Raw genomic sequence first — 20,271 nt, 5'->3', positions numbered from 1 at the left:
GTGACAGGAAGCACCACTCGTCAACTATACCCAGTGTACCCAGCATGCCCTCTACTCTAACAGCTGGAGGGACCAAAAAACCCTTCTAAACTAGTGCCCTTCAGTGTTGCTCGACTACATCACAGAAAAGTTGTGTTTTATGTTCAACCATTGACAAAGCAAACAGGAACACGTGTCAGAGCGATTTAAAGAGATCAACATGTTTGAGATGGGGTTTCTGGTTGATGTTTGTAGAGGGCCTGAAAAGCCAGAGGTCCAATAGGAGCCAGGCCAGGGCCTGACATATGATGCAACAGTAAGGCCTATAGATGTACTAGTCCTGCACATTTTAGTCATTTATCCAGAGCAACTTATAGTAAAGAATGCATACATTTTAATACTATTTTTACATATTGGGCCCTCATGGGAATCGAACCCACAACCCTGGCGTTGCAAGCACCACGCTCTACCAACTGAGCTACACGGGACCAGTGTTGTTACCCTGGTGTTGCACGCACCACGCTCTACCAACTGAGCTACACGGGACCAGTGTTGTTACCCTGGTGTTGCACGCACCACGCTCTACCAACTGAGCTACACGGGACCAGTGTTGTTACCCTGGTGTTGCACGCACCACACTCTACCAACTGAGCTACACGGGACCAGTGTTGTTACCCTGGTGTTGCACGCACCACGCTCTACCAACTGAGCTACACGGGACCAGTGTTGTTACCCTGGTGTTGCATGCACCACGCTCTACCAACTGAGCTACACGGGACCAGTGTTGTTACCCTGGTGTTGCATGCACCACACTCTACCAACTGAGCTACATGGGACCAGTGTTGTTACCCTGGTGTTGCACGCACCACGCTCTACCAACTGAGCTACATGGGACCAGTGTTGTTACCCTGGTGTTGCACGCACCACACTCTACTAACTGAGCTACATGGGACCAGTGTTGTTACCCTGGTGTTGCACGCACCACGCTCTACCAACTGAGCTACACGGGACCTATAGCCTTAATACGCCAACGACTACACATTCAAGTATAGAGCACACACCCACGCAATCACACCAACAGAATGAAGAGCACACACCAAAACGTTGCAGAAAATGCCTTTTGTATTCAAAAGTCCTCCAAACCAGACAGGTGGGTAGTAATAGACTTGAGGTCAAAATGACAATTGAATCAGGATTTCACATTTCAGAAAGTAATCATAAAAATGTCAAATTAAAACACAAATATGGCATACTTTTCTCTGAACCCCACAGCATAAATCTGCTTGGGCTCATATTCTCAGTGAATTAGTACCAATGGGGGGGGGGGGGGCAGGAAATAAAATTAAAAATAGGCCAAACTTGCCATAAAATAACTGCTAGTTGGTCTAGGTCTACACCTCAACTTCCTCTCTGAAAAATACAAAAAGTAACACTATGAGCCCAACTGAAAACTGTAAAGTACGCTTGTGATTAGAGGGCTCCTTGGTTGGCACATGGAGACAAGTGTAATTCTTAGGAAGGCACTTGACATGGGGTCCAGTCATGCGTATTCTCCATGTCAGTAACATCTGTAAGGTCCTTGTTTGTGCAAATCAAAGAGTGACACTGGCAAGGGAAGTGCAAGTTTTGTATTCAATCCAACATCATCACCAGTCCCAAAGAAAAAACACAATTCAAACCACCACACTCCAGGGGCGTATTCATTATGGAAACCGTTTAACAACCAAACGTAAGCAAATAGAGAAAAACAAGTTTCTATTGGACAGATTCAGGTAGGTCACGCCCCGTTTTCTTCCGTTTAAGAAACGTTTTGCAACAGAATCTGCGTAATGAATACGCCCCATGTCTTGAGTAGGCTTTTATCAACAGGTAATGTACCACAGCTTGATGTTCAAGCTATTTGTTATGTTTAGTCTTATTTGAACAGGATGCTCAGGTTTAGGCTAATTCCAGTGAACAGTGCAGGTTTACTGACTGGCATATGGGGTTTATTTGACACTGTACCAAAAAAAAAAAAAAAAAAAGAGCTTTTGCAGGGAGTTTCCAAATTTTTTTTGGGGGGGGGGAATGTTCCTTGAGCCCTGCAGAATCCACAGAAAGCAGACCCTCCCTGTTCAGCAGAGGGAGGAGTCCTCCAATCCATCTCTCCAGGCCTGAATGACCTGCCCAGAAGACGTCAAAAAGTACAACTCAACAGTAATCAAACCCCACATAACATTTTCATAGCAAAACAAAGCAACAACAAAGTGTCTCTCTTAGGTTTCACAATAAGACATTCCCATCGAGGCACGTTTCCAGAGAAGTGTCAAATACAAAGCTGTTTGATATTGAACTAAAAACTTAAACATTCAAGTACTTTGTCATGTAAACACTTTTTATGCTATTTAAATATCGAATGTTGTCATCCTCGATGGTGTGTGCAATAATACAACAGTGGGCAGCTTTCTATATTGACGGCCGCTTAATCAAAAAAGAGGCCGTATCATTTTGTTAACAAGTTATCAAAATAGGGCTTGTTTGATGGTTTTCACATAGATAAAACACTCACAGCTGCACGAAACATGTTTTCTTAGAGAAGCACACAAGAACAACAGCGATCTCCACCGCTGGGTAAAGAAGAATAGTTCATCTGTCTCACGATTTCTGCGAACAGTTCGTCGACCAAGCCTTTATTTTTGGCAGAAGTTTCCATAAACGGGCAATTCCACTCCTGAGCCAGCGCCTTGCCTTCCCCGGAAGAGACCTCCCTCTCGCCTTCCAAGTCCACCTTGTTTCCAACCAATACCATTGGCACTCGTTCGTATCTTTTCACTCGGATGATTTGATCCCTCAATGCCTTGATATCTTGGAAGCTCTGCTGGTTGACCAGACTGTAGACCAAAATAAATCCCTGCCCGTTTTTGATGTACAGGTCTCGCATGGAGGCGAACTGTTCGGTCCCGGCCGTGTCCAGTATCTCCAGAACAGAGGGCGACGAGTCCACCTCGATCTCCTTTCGGTAGAAATCCTCTATTGTGGGGTCGTATTTCTCAATGAAGGATCCCGTTACAAACTGGACCGTCAATGCTGATTTACCCACGCCACCCGAGCCCAACACGACCACTTTATACTCCCTCATGGCTCCAGAAAGCAGACAGCACCTTCTCTACGAATCCTCTTCCCACCCGCGGTCCGCCCCGATGTTTTTAGACCGCAGACACCTTTCACGGGTGGCAGTTGTCAAATCCCTCGGCGGAAAAGCTTTCGAGGAACGTCTCCAAAAGTCTTGGTAAGAAGCCGAAGCCTGTGACCGTTCCCGAACATTAGTAATAGAACGTGGAGCACCTTTTCGGTTATTTGTACTGTGCCATGGTGTCGGAACGCGTGAACAAGTCTTTCTCTGCCTGTCGTTTCCTGCCCACTGTTTCTCGGCGCAAGGCAACTAACGTCACGAGACAAGGCTTACTTCCGTTTTCGTAAAGGGGCAGTCACCCAAAACGTTACTCAATACAAATATTAGTCACTCACTCTTGTGTCAGTCAGGTGACCCGTGCTCTTGTAACAAATTACTGTTACAAGATGCCTTGAAGTGCGTTGTCCAGGGCATGTCCCCCCAATACGTATATCTTATATGATGTGGCTGATATCAGGAGGCTAATCATTTATAGGCCTAGCTTTAGTAATATTACAGTAAAGCAAAGGCTATTAATATTCAACTGAATGTTGCCCATTGAACGGGGGTGACAAACTTGTGTCTTGGTGCTTTCAAAACAAGTGGTGCCGCATTCAAAACAATAAGGAACTTGGAAATCTCAGACTTCCGACTTCAGTGCATTCACAAAATTTGGAAACTCTGGGGGCTACGACAGGGGAAAAATTGATTTCAATGGTTTTTGGGAACATGAGGTAATCATGAGGTGACTTCCTCATGAAGCTGATTGAGAGAATGCCAAGATTGTGCAAAGCTGTCATCGAGGCAAATATAAAATATATTTTGATTTGTTTAACACTTTTTTGGTTACTACATTATTCCATATGTGTTATTTCATAGTTTTGATGTCTTATTCTACAATGTAAAAATGTGTAAAAATAAAGAAAAACCCTTGAATGAGTGGGTGTGTCCAAACTTTTGACTGGTACAGTATGTTTATTATAGACATATTCTTTATGAAATATATGACTGAATGAAATTTGCCATTTTCTCAAGGCATCAGTTACTTTTAACAAACATCACAATAAACTAGGGCTATACTCTTTCGACAGACCCACTGGCTCCAGGTCATCTATAAGTCTTTGCTAGGTAAAGCTCTGCCTTATCTCAGTTCACTGGTCATGATAACAACACCCACCCGTAGCACGCGCTCCAGCAGGTATATCTCACTGGTCATCCCCCTTTGGCCGCCTTTCATGCCAGTTCTCTGCTGCCAATGACTGGAACAAATTGCAAAAATCGCTGAAGTTGGAGACTTATATCTCCCTCACTAACTTTAAACATCAGCTATCTGAGCAGCTAACCGATCGCTGCAGCTGTACACAGCCCATCTGTAAATAGCCCATCCAATCTACCTACCTCATCCCCATATTGTTATTATTTACTTTTTGCTCTTTTGCACACCAATATTTCTACTTGCACATCATGATCTGCATATCTATCACTCCAGTGTTAATTTGCTAAATTGTAATTACTTCGCTACTATGGCCTATTTATTGCCTTACCTCCTCACGCCATTTGCACACACTGTATATAGACTTTTTTCTATTGTGTTATAGACTGTATGTTTGTTTATTCCATGTGTAACTCTGTGTTGTTGTTTGTGTCGCACTGCTTTGCTTTATCTTGGCCCGGTTTGAAGTTGTAAATGAGAACTTGTTCTCAACTGGCCGACCTGAAATTAAAAATAAACAAGGAAGTAATGGAACAGAAAACGATCATTTCCCCCGAAAGGTGAGTGTCTTGTCATCATTGAAGCTCTCTGACACAGGAAGTGTACGTCATCTGTGTAGAATCCAGAGAGACAGGTTCCCAATGCCCCAGGGAACCTACTGATAGTGACATCACCATCCCCTGGTTCGAGACGGAATCTGTGTCCTATTTGTCTCTCTGGTATGAGAGTAGACTCTACATACAGTAGGCTCACTGCCTTGGGTCATAGTTCCTTCAAGTATTTCACTTCAAAATAGTTAACAGTCCTGACATTTTCCCACTATTTTTAAGTTTTACTATTGAAAAGTGATATATATCCCAAGAAACAAATACAGTAAAGTACACACAAATGTTTATTTAGACATATCTACAAACTTTAAAAAGTAGTGCATTCAATGAGTTGGTCTGATGGGAATCCATCAGAGCAATAGAGAACAAAACGGGAAAGCCCTGCCCCTCCTCCACTTGTGTTATGTCATGACATACCTGGACCACCTATTGAGAAGGGCCTTTTGTTAAGTAAATCAGGTGTTAAATGAGGTGAAAAGAAGACTGGAGTGCCACTTTAATGTTTAGCTATTACATTTGAATCATTTAGCAGACACTCTGATCCAGAGCAATTTACTGGATTAATTAGGGTTAAGTGCTTTGCTCAAGGGCACATTGACAGATTTTTCACCTAGTTGGAGGTTTAATTGTCAGTTAAAGCTGGTTCCTGCCCAATGTAAGCTCTACATAAGTCTTCCACACACTCTTGAGTGCATTTCAGCAGGATTTGAAATCAATACATTTTTTATTTAACCAGGCAAGTCAGTTAAGTACAAATTCTTATTTACAATGACAGCCTAACCCGGATGATGCTGGGCCAATTGTGCGCCGCCCTATGGGACTCCCAATCACAACTAGTTGTGATTCAGCCTGGAATTGAACCAGGGTCTGTAAGTGACACCTCTAGCACTTAGATGCAGTGCACTCGGGAGCCCTTAATTCAGAACTGTTTGTTGAGATCATAATTTGTGTTTCTTTGTTGTCGTTATGTCACATTCTCATGATGAACCAGACAGTACAGTATGATAACATAAAGCAGTACTCGTCACCAGCCATGATCCACAACTTGGCAGCCACAAGCCTCATGTTTTTTTGCTCCAGCGCAGCATGAGCACAGCAGACTCAACTAATCTACAAGACTTTTGATCAGCTAAGTAGACATCCCATTACAGAATACTTGTTTGATATTACTGCACGGTCGGAACTAGAAGCACAAGCATTTCACTACACTCGCATTAACATCTGCTAATCATGTGTATGTGACCAATAAAATGTTATTTCATTTTATTTGATAAATGGGTGTCCAATTTCACTGGTTGTATTTGGGTGGAGACAATTATTTGTCCACTAGATGGCAATGAGACTGAAGTTTGAAGCAGAACCCGACCGTCTGTTTTCATGTGACGTCAGAGTGCCTCGTTATTTTTTGGAACATGTTCTGATGTGTTGTGGATGCTCTTTAAAGTAATGTTTTATAGACTAAAGTTAACAGACAAACATGGAGACCATAGATGAGTTGCGTGAGCAAACCAGTTTTAGTTTTATTCATTTTTTTTTTTTATAATTCATAACAGCAAGAGTCATTTATGGCAACAATAAATTGTGCCTAAAACAAATCTGAAAGCAGAGTAGTACATTATTCTGTAGCAACTATAAGCAAAAAAATGTAAGTGATCACTTACACATAATAAGCAGTCAAGCCTGTGTGCTCCCAGCAGGGAAGAGAGACCTTGGTTTAATAAGCCGAGAGACAGTGAAATCTGTCCGAACAGCACTGGTTGGTTTGGAGAAAGTGACGCTTTGGTTCAATAGCACTTGTACGGCGACCTCGAGTCAGAAACAAGTTGACCTTCGACTGAAGACGGTTACATTCATTTGAAAGAGTATTTACCTATTCATTTAGTATGGTGGTGTCTTCACCTGCTGAGTGTGCACAGTTACCTGGTAGCATTAGCTCTGTCCTGTGAGTCCATGTTGACTTGAGTAATATTACTGCGATAAGACAATATTTCTTGGGTGGTTTGGCGTTTACATTACATCTTATTCTTGAGATCTCATGGAGTTTCTTGGTAAAATGTTACATCACAAGTGATAGATGACTTGTCTGCAGTCTCATTCCCCCAAAATGTAGATGTTATTTAGTCAATTAAAAATATGAATTTTCCTTATCTACCTATATAGATTGTTTACATTTGTGTTATTTTTACATGCAGTCAAATCATACTAAAATATAATATGGTTTCTAATATCATTTATTGTAGTTATTGTACCATAGGTCCAGGTATGAAGGGCCTGGTCCAACATTTGAAATATAGACCATATAGGATATTTGTTTTCTGTTAAAAACAAAAAAAAACTACAAGGGTAGTGGGAGTGAACATGGGGGGCATGCTCCCCTTGAGAATTTCCTGGCAAACTACAAGCCACTGACAAAATAAGCCAAAAAACACATAACTTTTTCTGAGTGCATTGGCTGAGAAACTGGTGCGATTTTCTTTTCTTTTTGCAAGCAAATTTGTTTAGCTGGTCTTTCAGGTTAGATGTTTTAAATTAACCTAACAAAATTCCTTATAATTATATAATTTTTTATTCAAAATAATATCTCAATATGATACATGTTTTTTCTCTGTTCATTGACTATATACAGAAGTGCAAAAAGTCAACCTTCGTCCCTTAGTTTAAAGATCGTTCATCTGCAGCATTACAGACCTTCCCGATTCGGCAAAGTCTACTACTTCACCTCTCATCTCACTATTTACCCAACTCCAGAGACCCATCAATCTCACTGTTCATTTTGGCCTGATATTCAGGGCAATCTTAAGAAATATTAAAACAATATATTTTTTTGAAATGGACAAAGTAGAAAATAACTTGTTTTCTTCTTCCCTAAACATGGACAATCTACATTTCGACACAATATATTTTCAAATAAGACCTCAAAGAAAAAAGGAGCTAGTTGAAACATTCGTTTTCAGCCAGAGTTGATGCCTCGGCAACCAAGCAAATGTCATTCCTTGTATCAATATCAAAAGGTCTTTGATCAACAAAATGAATTGATAATGAACCTCTTCGATCTAAAGAGACATCCAGCTACATGAATGTTTTGAATACTTTATCTGACTCCACACATTATTATTAATCATGAATATGGTTTAAAAAAGTTATGGATGTCATACCACCTCAATCTATAACGGCTATATAACAATATTGTCAAGTAGAATATAATAAGGCAAAAATCTACAAACTAAATATTCAAATATATTCAAATCCTTAAGTAATACATAACACATGAGTTCAATGAAATTTAAGAGAGTAAATTGTTACTTGAGAAGAAGAAGAAAAAATAATCTAAAACACATGCGGTTTGTGTACGGACTATAAAATATCATTGGTGTTCATTGCCTGTATGGTGATTGAAAGTACAATGTGATTGGGTTGGGACCCAGTCCAGTAATCTAAGGCTTCAATAGATACAATTGAATAGGTATTAGGTACATTACAATCAGTAAAGAGATTTTACACCTCAGCCAAAACAGAAAAAACAACAAATGAAATCACAGAACATAATGGCATGTGAAAACAAGGGTTCTGAAATGAATTCTCTGCTCCCCCAATTCTGTGTTGAACCTTCCTGAAATTGGTCATATACTTCGGTAACACTTGGTGTATGAGCAGAACTGTGCTTTGGTATCCAGAATCGGATGAAATCAGGTCAAAAAGGGAAAGATTTTATTTATTTTTTGATTAATATCAAATCAATGATTTGTTGTATTTCCTCAATTAAAGTTAAATTAGCTTATAGAGGGGTAATGGGGAAGCACAAAAACACTCAACCAAGTGCCAAATCTTCTTATGACCGAATTTAAGTCTGAATTTAAGTCTGAATTTAAGTCTGACTTTCTTACTTTAACAACACATGGTTTGACGGTGCTTCTTTGCAGACAGTTTAAGAATCGTTCCACCTTTACGGCTGAGAACAAGGACTTAACACCCGATGGAGAGCTAGTACGTCCCACATCACTTCAACAGGCTTTAGAGTCTACGGACTTACAACTTTCCAGTCACCATCAGCTCCTATTTGAGCCATAGCTCAGCCCGTCTGATAAACACAACAATAAAGCACAAAAAGAAAGGCGAAACAAAAACAGATCGATAAAAAGAGAAAAGGCACCTCTGTTTTTAGATGTAGGAGACTGACGACTTAAAAGGCTGGAGACGACCCCAACAACAAAGCAAATGGTACAATGTTTTTTTTTAACTATTATAAACTGGGTGGCTCGAGCCCTGAATACTGATTGGTTGACAGCCGTGGTATATCAGACCGTATACCACGGGTATGACAAAACATTTATTTTTACTGTTCTAATTACATTGATAACCAGTTTATAACATCAATAAGGCACCTGGGGGGTGTGTGGTATATGGCCAATATAAAACAGCTAAGGGTTGTATCCAGTACTTCATGTTGCGTCGTGCCTAAGAACAGCCCTTAGCCGTGGTATATTGGCCATATACCACAAACATCTGAGGTGCCTTATTGTTTATTTATAAACTGGGTGGTTCGAGCCCTGAATGCTGATTGGCTGACAGCCATGGTATATCAGACCGTATACCACGGGTTTGACAAAACATTTATTTTTACTGCTCTAATTACGTTGGTAACCAGTTTATAATAGCAATAAGGCACCTCAGGGGATTGTGGTATATGGCCAATATACCACGGCTAAGGTCTGTATCCAGGCACTCCGCGTTGCGTCGTGCTTAAAAACAGCCCTTAGCCGTGGTATATTGACCATATACCACACCTCCTCGGGCCTTATTACTTAAATAGACAATGAAGAAATGATGTAAAAAATCAAAACTTGAGCCATACAAAACACATATCTTAGGTAAACAGAATAACACTGAAACACTGAAATAACACTCTGGCTTGGGATGTACGGCCTCTATGGTGCTTAAAGCTATGCATTCAAAGGTACACAGGTGTGTTTCTTACCCAGAACATTCATATGTCTCTGACCCTCATTTTAGTATCTAGTTTAACTAGAAGTCCTATTAAAAACAGAAAACTGTACATGCTCTGACGTTTCACCTTTTAATTAAAATGTATTGTGCCTTTCTGATTTAAATTCAAATTTAAAGGGGCACGTTTGCAAATGTTTTAAGTCGATTAATTTAAAAACAGAACAAAGCGAATAAAAAATTCTGTCTTGGTCTACCAACGTACCAACACTGTATTATGTAGGTTCTGTGCAGCAACACCTCGGTCTCAACCTCATGTGTGTGCAAAAAAGAAGAAGAAGAATTTGAGTGCCATGGTTTTGTGTTTGAACACACAGGTGTACTGTTAATGTATTCAGCGTCTGTCTGTCAGCAGAGATGGACAGACAGACAGACACTCCTCTTCTCAGCTGGACGTTGACTTTGAGGACGAAGAGGTGTGTGTGTGTGTGTGTGTGTGTGTGTCATGGCATCGACTGAGCACACCGATGTTTGCATGCGTAACAAGACCAGCATTCCAGAGTGACTGAGAGATGGTGACCGATGGTCCTCCAGTCCATTGCTTGACATTCTGAACACTATTTACATAAAGACTGCTCTCTTTAGGGCGGTGCCATCAACCATTCATTTGATCTGTAAAACAAGAGGTGAGGAATTACATTTAAAAATACATTATTTTCAAATGAAGCTAGCCTTCCAATATCGTATTGTTGTTCTCTGAAAGGTTGCTTAAAGCTGCAATCTGCAGTTCAAACAATAACAAAGCGGAGACCCCACCACTGTTTTGTCAAAAATCTGAGGGATGAGGCTGGAGAAATGTAACCACTCTCAAATTCATAGACATATCTCAATGGGTATATATCATTCATTTAAATCCCAACGCGTACACTGCATTCGGAAAATATGAAGACACCTTCCCTTTTTCCGCGTTTTTGTGATGTTACAGCCTTATTCTAAAATAGATTAAATCAATAAAAAAAATCATCTACACACAATACCCCACAATGACAAAGAAAAAACAGGTTTTTAGAATATGTACAATGGATTAAAAATAAAACAGAAATACCTATTTTTTTTTATTTGTCATTTTTTCATTATTATTATAAACCCATCCACCAAGTATCAATTTTTTTATATCTATTTTTTTTAGCTTTTCTGCTACATATACATATATTGTACATATACATTTTACGTACACATTTTGCATACACATTTTACATACATGGTACTTTAATATAAAGCAATAACATAACAATAATACATTACCAAACATAAGCTCTTTAATCCCGCCCCTCAGCCACTCTCAGCCCATCCCACCTATCACCATAGACCACCCTCGTTTGGTTTCCATGTGCCATATATATTTAAATGGTGCTGTGATGTTTTACATACATTTTGAACCTTTCTAATCGTAAAGTATCAAATCACATTTTACTTGTCACATGCGTCGAATACAACACAATACAGAGAAATGCTTACTTACAAGCCCTTAAGCAACAATGCAGTTAAGAAAAATATGTGTTAAGTAAAAACTAGATAAGTAAAAAAATATATATAACAAATAATTAAAAAGCAGCAGTAAAATAACAGTAGCGACGTTTTATACAGGGGGTACCGGTATAGAGTCAATGTGCTGGGGCACAGGTTAGTCGAGGTAATATGTACATGTAGGTAGAGTTAAAGTGACTATGCATAGATAATAAACAGAGAGTAGCAGCAGTGTAAAAGGGGGTGGGGGCAATGCAAATAGTCTGGGTAGCCATTTGATTAGCTGTTCAGGAGTCTTATGGCTTGGGGGAAGAAGCTGTTAAGAAGCCTTTTGGACCTAGACTTGGCGCTCCGGTACCGCTTGCCGTGCGGTAGCAGAGAGAACAGTCTATGACTAGGGTGGATGGAGTCTATTACATTTTTAGGGCCTTCCTCTGACACCGCCTGGTATAGAGGTCCAGGATGGCAGGAAGCTTGGCCCCAGTGATGTACTGGGCCATACGCACTACCCTCTGTAGTGCCTTGCGGTCAGAGCCCGAGCAGTTGCCATACCAGGCAGTGATGCAACCAGTCAGGATGCTCTCGATGGTGCAACGGTATAACTTTTTGATGATCTGAGGACCCATGCAAATCTTTTCAGTGTCCTGAGGGGGAATGGCTTTGTCATGTCCTCTTCACAACTGTCTTGGTGTGTTTGGACCATGATAGTGTTGTGGACACCAAGGAATTTGAAGCTCTCAACCTGCTCCACTACAGCCCCGTCGATGAGAATGGGGGCGTGCTCGGTCCTCCTTATCCTGTAGTCCACAATCATCTCCTTTGTCTTGATCACGTTGAGGGAGAGGTTGATATCCTGGCACCACACGGCCAGGTCTCTGACCTCCTCCCTATAGGCTGTCTCATTGTTGTTGTTGATCAGGCCTACCACAGGTAGCCTAAGGGCGGCAGGCAGCCCAGGGGTGGCAGGTAGCCTCGTGGTTAGAGCGTTGGGCCTGTAACCGAAAGGTTGCAAGATAGAATCCCCGAGCTGACAAGGTAAAAATCTGTCTTTCTGCCCCTGAACAAGGCAGTTAACCCCACTGTTCCTAGGCCGTCATTGTAAATAAGAATTTGTTCTTAACTGACTTGCCTAGTTAAATAAAGGTTAAATAGAAAATAAAAAATAAAACCACTGTTGTGTTGTCAGCAAACGTTGTGATGGTGTTGGAGTTGTGCCTGGCCATGCAGTCATGAGTGAACAGGTAGTACAGGAGGGGACTGAGCACGCACCCCTGAGGGGCCCCCGTGTTGAGGATTAGCGTGGCAGATGTGTTGTTACCGTCAGGAAGTCCAGGAACCAGTTTCAGAAAGAGGTGTTTAGTCACAGGGTCCTTAGCTTAGTGATGAGCTTTAAGGGGACTATGGTGTTGAACGCTGAGCTTTAGTCAATGAATAGCGTTCTCACATAAGTTTTTATTTTGTCCCGGTGGGAAATTGCAGTGTGGAGTGCAATAGAGATTGCATCATCTGTGGGTCTGTTAAGGCGGTACGCAAATTGGAGTGGGTCTAGTTTTTCTGGGATAATGGTGTTGATGTGAGCCATGACCAGCCTTTCAAAGCACTTCATGGCTACAGACGTGAGTGCTACGGGTCGGTAGTCATTTAGGCAGGTTACCTTAGTGTTCTTGGGCACAGGGACTGTGGTGGTCTGCTTGAAACATGTTGGTATTACAGACTCAGTCAGGGACAGGTTGAAAATGTCACTGAAGACACTTGCCTGTTGGTCAGAGCATGCTCGGAGTACACATCCTGGTAATCCGTCTGGCCCTGCGGCCTTGTGAATGTTGACCTGTTTAAAGGTCTTACTCCCATCGGCTGCGGAGAGCGTGATCCCACAGGCTGTGCTTCCCTTTGTAGTCTGTAATAGTTTGCAAGCCCTGCCACATCCTTATGAGCGTCGGAGCCGGTGTAGTATGATTCAATCTTAGTCCTGTATTGACGCTTTGCCTGTTTGATTGTTCGTCGGAGGGCATAGGGGGATTTCTTATGAGTGTCCGGGTTAGTGTCCTGCTCCTTGAAAGTGGCAACTCTACCCTTTAGCTCAGTGCGGATGTTGCCTGTAATCCATGGCTTCTGGTTGGGGTATGTACGTACAGTCACTGTGGGGACGACGTCATCAATGCACTTATTGATGAAGCCAGTGACTGATGTGGTGTACTCCTCAATGCCATCGGAAGAATCACAGAACATATTCCAGTCTATGCTAGCAAAACAGTCCTGTAACTTAGCATCTGCGTCATCTGATCACTTCTTTATTGACCAAGTGACTGGGGCTTCCTGATTTAGTTTTTGCTTGCAAGCAGGAATCAGGACGATAGAATTATGGTCAGATTTGCTAAATGGCGGGCAAGGGAGAGCTTTGTGCGCATCTCTGTGTGTGGAGTAAAGGTGGTCTATAGTTTTTTCCATCTGGTTGCACATTTAACATGCTGGTAGAAATGAAGTAAAACGGATTTAAGTTTCCCTGCATTAATGTCCCTGGCCACTAGGAGAGGCACCTTTGGATGAGAGTTTTCCTGTTTGCTTATGGCCTTATACAACTCATTGAGTGCGGTCATAGTGCCATCATCGGTTTGTGGTGGTAAGTAGACAGCTACGGAAAATATAGATAAAAACTCTCCTAGTGAATTGTGTGGTTTACAGCTTATCATGGTATACTCTACTTCAGGCGAGCAAAACCTTGAGACTTCCATACTATTAGATTTCGTGCACCAGCTGTTGTTTACAAATATACACAGACCTCCACCCCTTGTCTTACCGGAGGCGGCTGTTCTATCTTGCCGATGCAGTGTAAACCACGACAGCTGTATGTTATTCATGTCGACGTTTAGCCACAACTTGGTGAAACATAAGATATTACAGTTTTTAGTGTCTCACAGATTGTGAGCTAAAGATTAAAACCTTTCCTACGAGTATTATTATATTATTTATTGACTGACTATGGCTTTCCAAATCGCCCAATACTGCTATTTGTACGGTTAAATTTAAGTGAATGTTGTGATTTTTTTAACCATTCCTGAACCTGTGACCAGAATCAAGCTACATTTATATACCTGAATAAATTATCTAGTGATTCTGTCTCTTAGCAGCAAAATCTACAGAGCTGAGATTGTTGTATGCCCCATATATATAGCATTCTGTTGGTGGCAAGAATTTTGTATAATAATTTAAATTGAAGAACTCAAAGTGTTGAATCAAGTGTTGTTTATTTGTACCAGTTCATAAACCATGTGCCATGAAATCGGTACATCGAAAATCGCTTCCCATTTATTTTGCAACCTGTATGGCCCAGCTGTCAACATTTTTGTCCTCAAATGAAACTGGTATATTTTTCTATTTATGCCAATTCCTTTCAGCCAATTTGTATCTTTAATATATGGCAGACAAACAAGTTCCCTACCTTCTCCCTTTTCCACTTGCCTCCTCCATTTTTGCAGTAATGCTGCAATCAGTTGGTTGTAAGTTTGGATTGAGCAGACATTCCCATATATTTTCGATAGCTGCACATGTGACAAAACTCCACCGTTTATATTCATAATATTATTGATAAATGTAATAAAATGTTTAAACATTTTTAGCCATAAATAATGTTTTTTTATTAATCAGTATATTTGAGTTTAACCATAACATTTGTTGTAATATTTGTTCTATTTTTCCTGGAGGATAAAACTGAAAATGTAACCAGCTTTGTATACCAAGATTCTCTGGTCTGATGAACCCAATATTGAACTCTTTGGCCTGAATGCCAATCGTCACATCTGGAGGAAATCTGGTACCATCCCTACGGTGAAGCATGGTGGTGGCAGCATCATGCTTTGGGGATGTTTTTCAGCGGCAGGGACTGAGACAGTAGTCAGGATCGAGGGAAAGATGAACAGAGCAAGGTACAGAGAGATCCTTGATGAAAACCTACTCCAGAGCGCTCAGGACCTCAGAATGTGGTGAAGGTTCACCTTCCAACAGGACAATGACACAAAGTACACAGCCAAGACAATGCAGGCGTGGCTTCGGGACAAGTCTCTGAATGTCTATGAGTGGCCCAGCTAGAGCCCGGACTTGAACCCAATCGAACATCTCTGGAGAGACCTGAAAATAGCTGTGCAGCGACGCTCCCCATCCAACCTGACAGAGCTTGAGAGGATCTACAGAGAAGAATGGGAGAAACTCCCCAAATACAGGTGTGCCAAGCTTGTAGTGTCAAACCCAAGAAGACCCGATGCTGTAATCGCTGCCAAAGTACTGAGTAAAGGGTCTGAATACTTATGTAAATGTAATATTAAAGTTTAAATAAAATAAAAAAATGTACATAACAAAATGTGGAAAAAGTCAAGGGATTTGAATACTTTCCGAATGCACTGTATGTAGCAATTGCAGATTGCCCCTTTAAATGTATAAGCATGGAGAAAAATGCTGCCATAATTTGGCTAAATGCACTCAGATATTCTTGGTGGGGTTGAAAAGGTAAACATACTGTAGAGAAACAGAGATGAATAGAAACTCACTGTTCTTGACTACATTTGAGTCAGATACTTGTGGTTACTCAGATGATCGGCAGAAATGATTGGAATCTGTGGATGGAGACAGAGCAGAGAAATGAAAAACACATCCCATATCTTATGCACATCATCGCCCCCCCCCCCCCCCCCCCCCTTCGAAAACACATCCCACATCTTATGCACATCATTTGACCCCCCCCCCCCCACCCCTCAAAGACACATCACACATCTTTTGCACATCATCGGACCCTGATCAGCAGTTTTAAGCAAATCTCAGAGTTCATTACCCAAAAGAAGATGAAAATAGCAAGATAAGGCAGAATGTGGTTACAAAGTTACCGAGATAAAACCAAACATTTTATAGGATCACTGACACCTGATCAAGGAAGGGTTGGCGGGGCGTGTGTGAGGGGAAGGAAACTAAATGTCAGTCGGTAGTGAGGTGGCTACCCATGCAAACTCAAGCCCTCCAATTTGTTGACCTCCTTTAAAAAATAATGTTTGGGCACTACAAAAATTACCTGCAGGTAGTTAAAGGATAAACACATTTTCTTTGGGGATAATAAAGTTGAATCTAATTTCTTTATCTTTTACAGCTTGTTGCACTCTCAGTATAGGTAAACATATATTTTTTGTTGACTATGTATTCTTTCCCTTGTCCTATTTGACCACATACTGTGTACTTCTACAACTCAACTGCAATGTCTCCTCACTAAAGGGCCTTGGAATGTTAGCAGCAGAAAAATGTGGAATCCTCAAACACTGCAATAGCATTGACTACATGCGTCAAAGCGATGCCCTACGTAAGCAGCCGCAGAAGAACCAAATGGCACAGATAGCAACTGCTTCCAGCACCTGCTGTACAAAATACTTTACAAAAAGAAGGAAAACTTCCTCATACATACCAATTGCATGTACTCATTGGTAGACAACTTTGATAAGGAAGAGTCCTCAAAATGAGAAAGGACAAACATAGAGGTTAAAATGATGTCAGACATTATAACGACAAACAGTAAATGTCTCCCCAGAATGACAAGTTAATAGCATCTTTAACTTGTATTTAACAAGTACATTAAAAGTTGACCATTAACATCACATATGTACTGTTGTAACAACCAACACTATAAAGGTCCATCTAATAATGTTAAGAACTGGAAACAACTAGTGTAAGTCAACAAGAGGGAAACCCATCTCCTGAGAGAGAGAGAGAGTGAGAGAGAGTGACAGAGACAGAGACAGAGACAGAGACAGAGACAGAGACAGAGAGAGAGAGAGAGAGAGAGAGAGAGAGAGAGAGAGAGAGAGAGAGAGGCAGTAGAGGAGCAAACCTGATTGGCTGAGGTGGTTGCGAAGGGAACGCTTGTGGCAGATGTGGTGGCTGCAGATGCTGGCGTACCACCGTGCATCATGGGTACTTTTGTCAGAAGGGAAAATCATATAAGCAACAACACCCAGAGGAGTGGAGTGTGGCCAATTGGCCACCAGGCACATGTGAAGGACAGGTGGTGAGGAGGGGGTGGTGGGGCATTCCAATTCAATAACTCACTCCCTTTCCCTCTGAGAGGAGTGGATAGATGTAAGCAATAGGAAGCAGACAACAAGAAGGTTAGGGAAGGCAGTTACTATATTGCCTGAACACTTCCAGTCCTTTCTAATCAATCAATCAATCTGATATGAAGAGGAAAAGGACATGAGGGAGAAGAGAAAGGAGTGAGTTATCTGATTGGAATGCAGCCATGGGTGTAAAGGGTATAGGGGATTGTGTGGTACATTTGTGGATGGCATATTGAGGTTATACCAGCCAAAAGCTGATGTTGTCAACAGAGAGGGCAGAGAAGGGTCAAGGGTCAAGCAATCACAGCTTAGGGTCCAAGGTGGATTTACAGTAACATGTTTGGTAGTACACCCGAAACAGAATAAAACTTATCTCCAGTATTTACATTTATAGATATGACTAAATACAGTATCATTGACAAATGAAATGTGCAAATGACTCAGTTATATGCCACAACCAACCCTGTGACTCCCAAGTCACCAACACCCATGATGAGATGATTTGTGAATTGATGAAGTCAAAGGCTATATATAGGGCTCAAATGTATCAAAGCAAAGGCAGATCCAACTACATGTTGATATGATCATACTAAGGATTACTGATGAATGATTATTGATTAAACTATTAGCCAGATCCCAGATCTGTTTGTGCTGTCTTGACTAATCAATAATCATTGACTAGACAGCACAAACAGATTGGGAGTCATGCTAGAAAACTATCTGGGTTTGCTTCAGAAAGCCAAGGTGCCACCTTTTAGCTGTGTGATGGTTAGTTAGATTTTGATGGCGTGCGAGTCACTGGCGAGGCTGAAAGCTAATTGGTGAAGAAGGAATGCTGGAACCTACCAACACCGGTGGTGGGGGTCATGCAGAATATTGAGCCTGCTCAAATGCCCATCATGCAGTGCAACAGGAAGTGTGCAACAGGAAGTGGATTGGAAAAGGGGGGAGAGAAATCAAAACAGCCCATCACAAGATTCGTTAGAGTGAAGGAAGAGATCAGGAGAATAACATGAATGAATTAACTGGACAGCATTCAGTAACACAGTCAGTGGCCAGCAGTGGAAATACTGAGGAAAATGTATAGTTGGATTTACTTTCTGAATTGACTGGAATTTAAATGTAATTGACCCCAACCCTGATGCTGACCAATCTAGACCAAACTAGGCGATCAGGAGAATCAGGTTGAGAGTTTATACGGATCAGATCAGGCACTTTTGTCTGAGGTGTCATGGTTATTCATTTGCAATCAACTGTGATAATAATAGTAGTAGCAATAAATAATCAATTAATAGTCCTAGTAAAAGTGATCATCATAATAGAGGCACATCACATACACACACGCTCATAGAAACAAAAACAGGAAGCAGCTCAGTATTCATATGGAAGCAAGAGATAGAGTATGTTGCCAAACAGAAGCAGTTGTATTAATATGGAAGCTGGACATGTAGTATTCATATGGAAGCAGGACATGTAGTATTCATATGGAAGCAGGACATGTAGTATTCATATGGAAGCAGGACATGCAGTATCATATGGAAGCAGGACATGTAGTATTCATATGGAAGCAGGACATGCAGTATTCATATGGAAGCAGGACATGCAGTATTCATATGGAAGCAGGACATGTAGTATTAATATGGAAGCAGGACATGTAGTATTAATATGGAAGCAGGACATGCAGTATTCATATGGAAGCAGGACATGTAGTATTAATATGGAAGCATGACATGCAGTATCATATGGAAGCAGGACATGCAGTATCATATGGAAGCAGGACATGTAGTATTCATATGGAAGCAGGACATGCAGTATCATATGGAAGCAGGACATGCAGTATTCATATGGAAGCAGGACATGTAGTATTAATATGGAAGCAGGACATGCAGTGTTAATATGGAAGCAGGACATGTAGTATTAATATGGAAGCAGGACATGCAGTATTCATATGGAAGCAGGACATGCAGTATTCATATGGAAGCAGGACATGCAGTATTCATATGGAAGCAGGACATACAGTATTAATATGGAAGCAGGACATGCAGTATTCATATGGAAGCAGGACATGCAGTATTCATATGGAAGCAGGACATGTAGTATTCATATGGAAGCAGGACATGCAGTATTCATATGGAAGCAGGACATGCAGTATTCATATGGAAGCAGGACATGTAGTATTAATATGGAAGCAGGACATGCAGTATTCATATGGAAGCAGGACATGTAGTATTCATATGGAAGCAGGACATGTAGTATTCATATGGAAGCAGGACATGCAGTATTCATATGGAAGCAGGACATGTAGTATTCATATGGAAGCAGGACATGCAGTATCCATATGGAAGCAGGACATGTAGTATTCATATGGAAGCAGGACATGCAGTATTCATATGGAAGCAGGACATAACGTATTCCTATGGAAGCAGGACATTCAGTATTCATATGGAAGCAGGACATTCAGTATTCATATGGAAGCAGGACATATAGTATTAATATGGAAGCAGGACATATAGTATGTTGCCAAACAGAAGCATTGGGTCAGAAAGAACAATCCAAACTTCCCTATGCCGTCTCCATCCGACCACATTCACACACAGCCCCCCAGATCACATTCACACAGTCTCCATCAGACCACATTCACACAGAGCCCCCCAGATCACATTCACACACAGCCCCCCCAGACCACATTCACACACAGCCCCCCCAGACCACATTCACACACAGCCCCCAGACCACATTCACACAGAGCCCCCCAGACCACAT

The 20,271-nt window shown here is 41.3% G+C and overlaps 2 protein-coding genes across 15 annotated transcripts in view; both read right to left on the bottom strand.

Annotated features, from left to right (window-relative positions):
* Nucleotides 1-1,083: 1,083 nt before the first annotated feature.
* On the bottom strand, nucleotides 1,084-3,404 carry LOC120056177 (ras-related protein Rap-2b-like). Its single transcript, XM_039004403.1, has one exon. The coding sequence runs from the start codon at nucleotides 3,095-3,097 to the stop codon at nucleotides 2,549-2,551; it is 549 nt and encodes a 182-aa protein (XP_038860331.1). The 5' UTR covers nucleotides 3,098-3,404; the 3' UTR covers nucleotides 1,084-2,548.
* A 6,271-nt stretch (nucleotides 3,405-9,675) lies between these two features.
* Nucleotides 9,676-20,271, bottom strand: part of LOC120056175 (muscleblind-like protein 1) — an 87,335-nt gene continuing 76,739 nt past the window's right edge. For 7 of the 14 annotated variants that reach the window (XM_039004390.1, XM_039004401.1, XM_039004389.1 and 4 more), the window contains 5 exons: nucleotides 18,355-18,390; nucleotides 17,283-17,368; nucleotides 16,860-16,904; nucleotides 15,961-16,026; nucleotides 9,676-10,564 (listed from right to left, as the gene is read on the bottom strand). In XM_039004390.1, coding sequence (XP_038860318.1) covers nucleotides 15,970-16,026; nucleotides 16,860-16,904; nucleotides 17,283-17,368; nucleotides 18,355-18,390 — 224 coding nt within the window. In that variant the 3' untranslated portion in view covers nucleotides 9,676-10,564; nucleotides 15,961-15,969. The remainder of the gene's footprint in view (nucleotides 10,565-15,960; nucleotides 16,027-16,859; nucleotides 16,905-17,282; nucleotides 17,369-18,354; nucleotides 18,391-20,271) is intronic. The other 7 variants (XM_039004392.1, XM_039004394.1, XM_039004397.1 and 4 more) reach the window with 3 other exon arrangements.

The sequence above is a fragment of the Salvelinus namaycush genome, chromosome 11 (assembly GCF_016432855.1).
Source record: "Salvelinus namaycush isolate Seneca chromosome 11, SaNama_1.0, whole genome shotgun sequence".
Taxonomy (NCBI): domain Eukaryota; kingdom Metazoa; phylum Chordata; class Actinopteri; order Salmoniformes; family Salmonidae; genus Salvelinus; species Salvelinus namaycush.
This window is presented reverse-complemented; position numbering and strand designations above follow the sequence as displayed.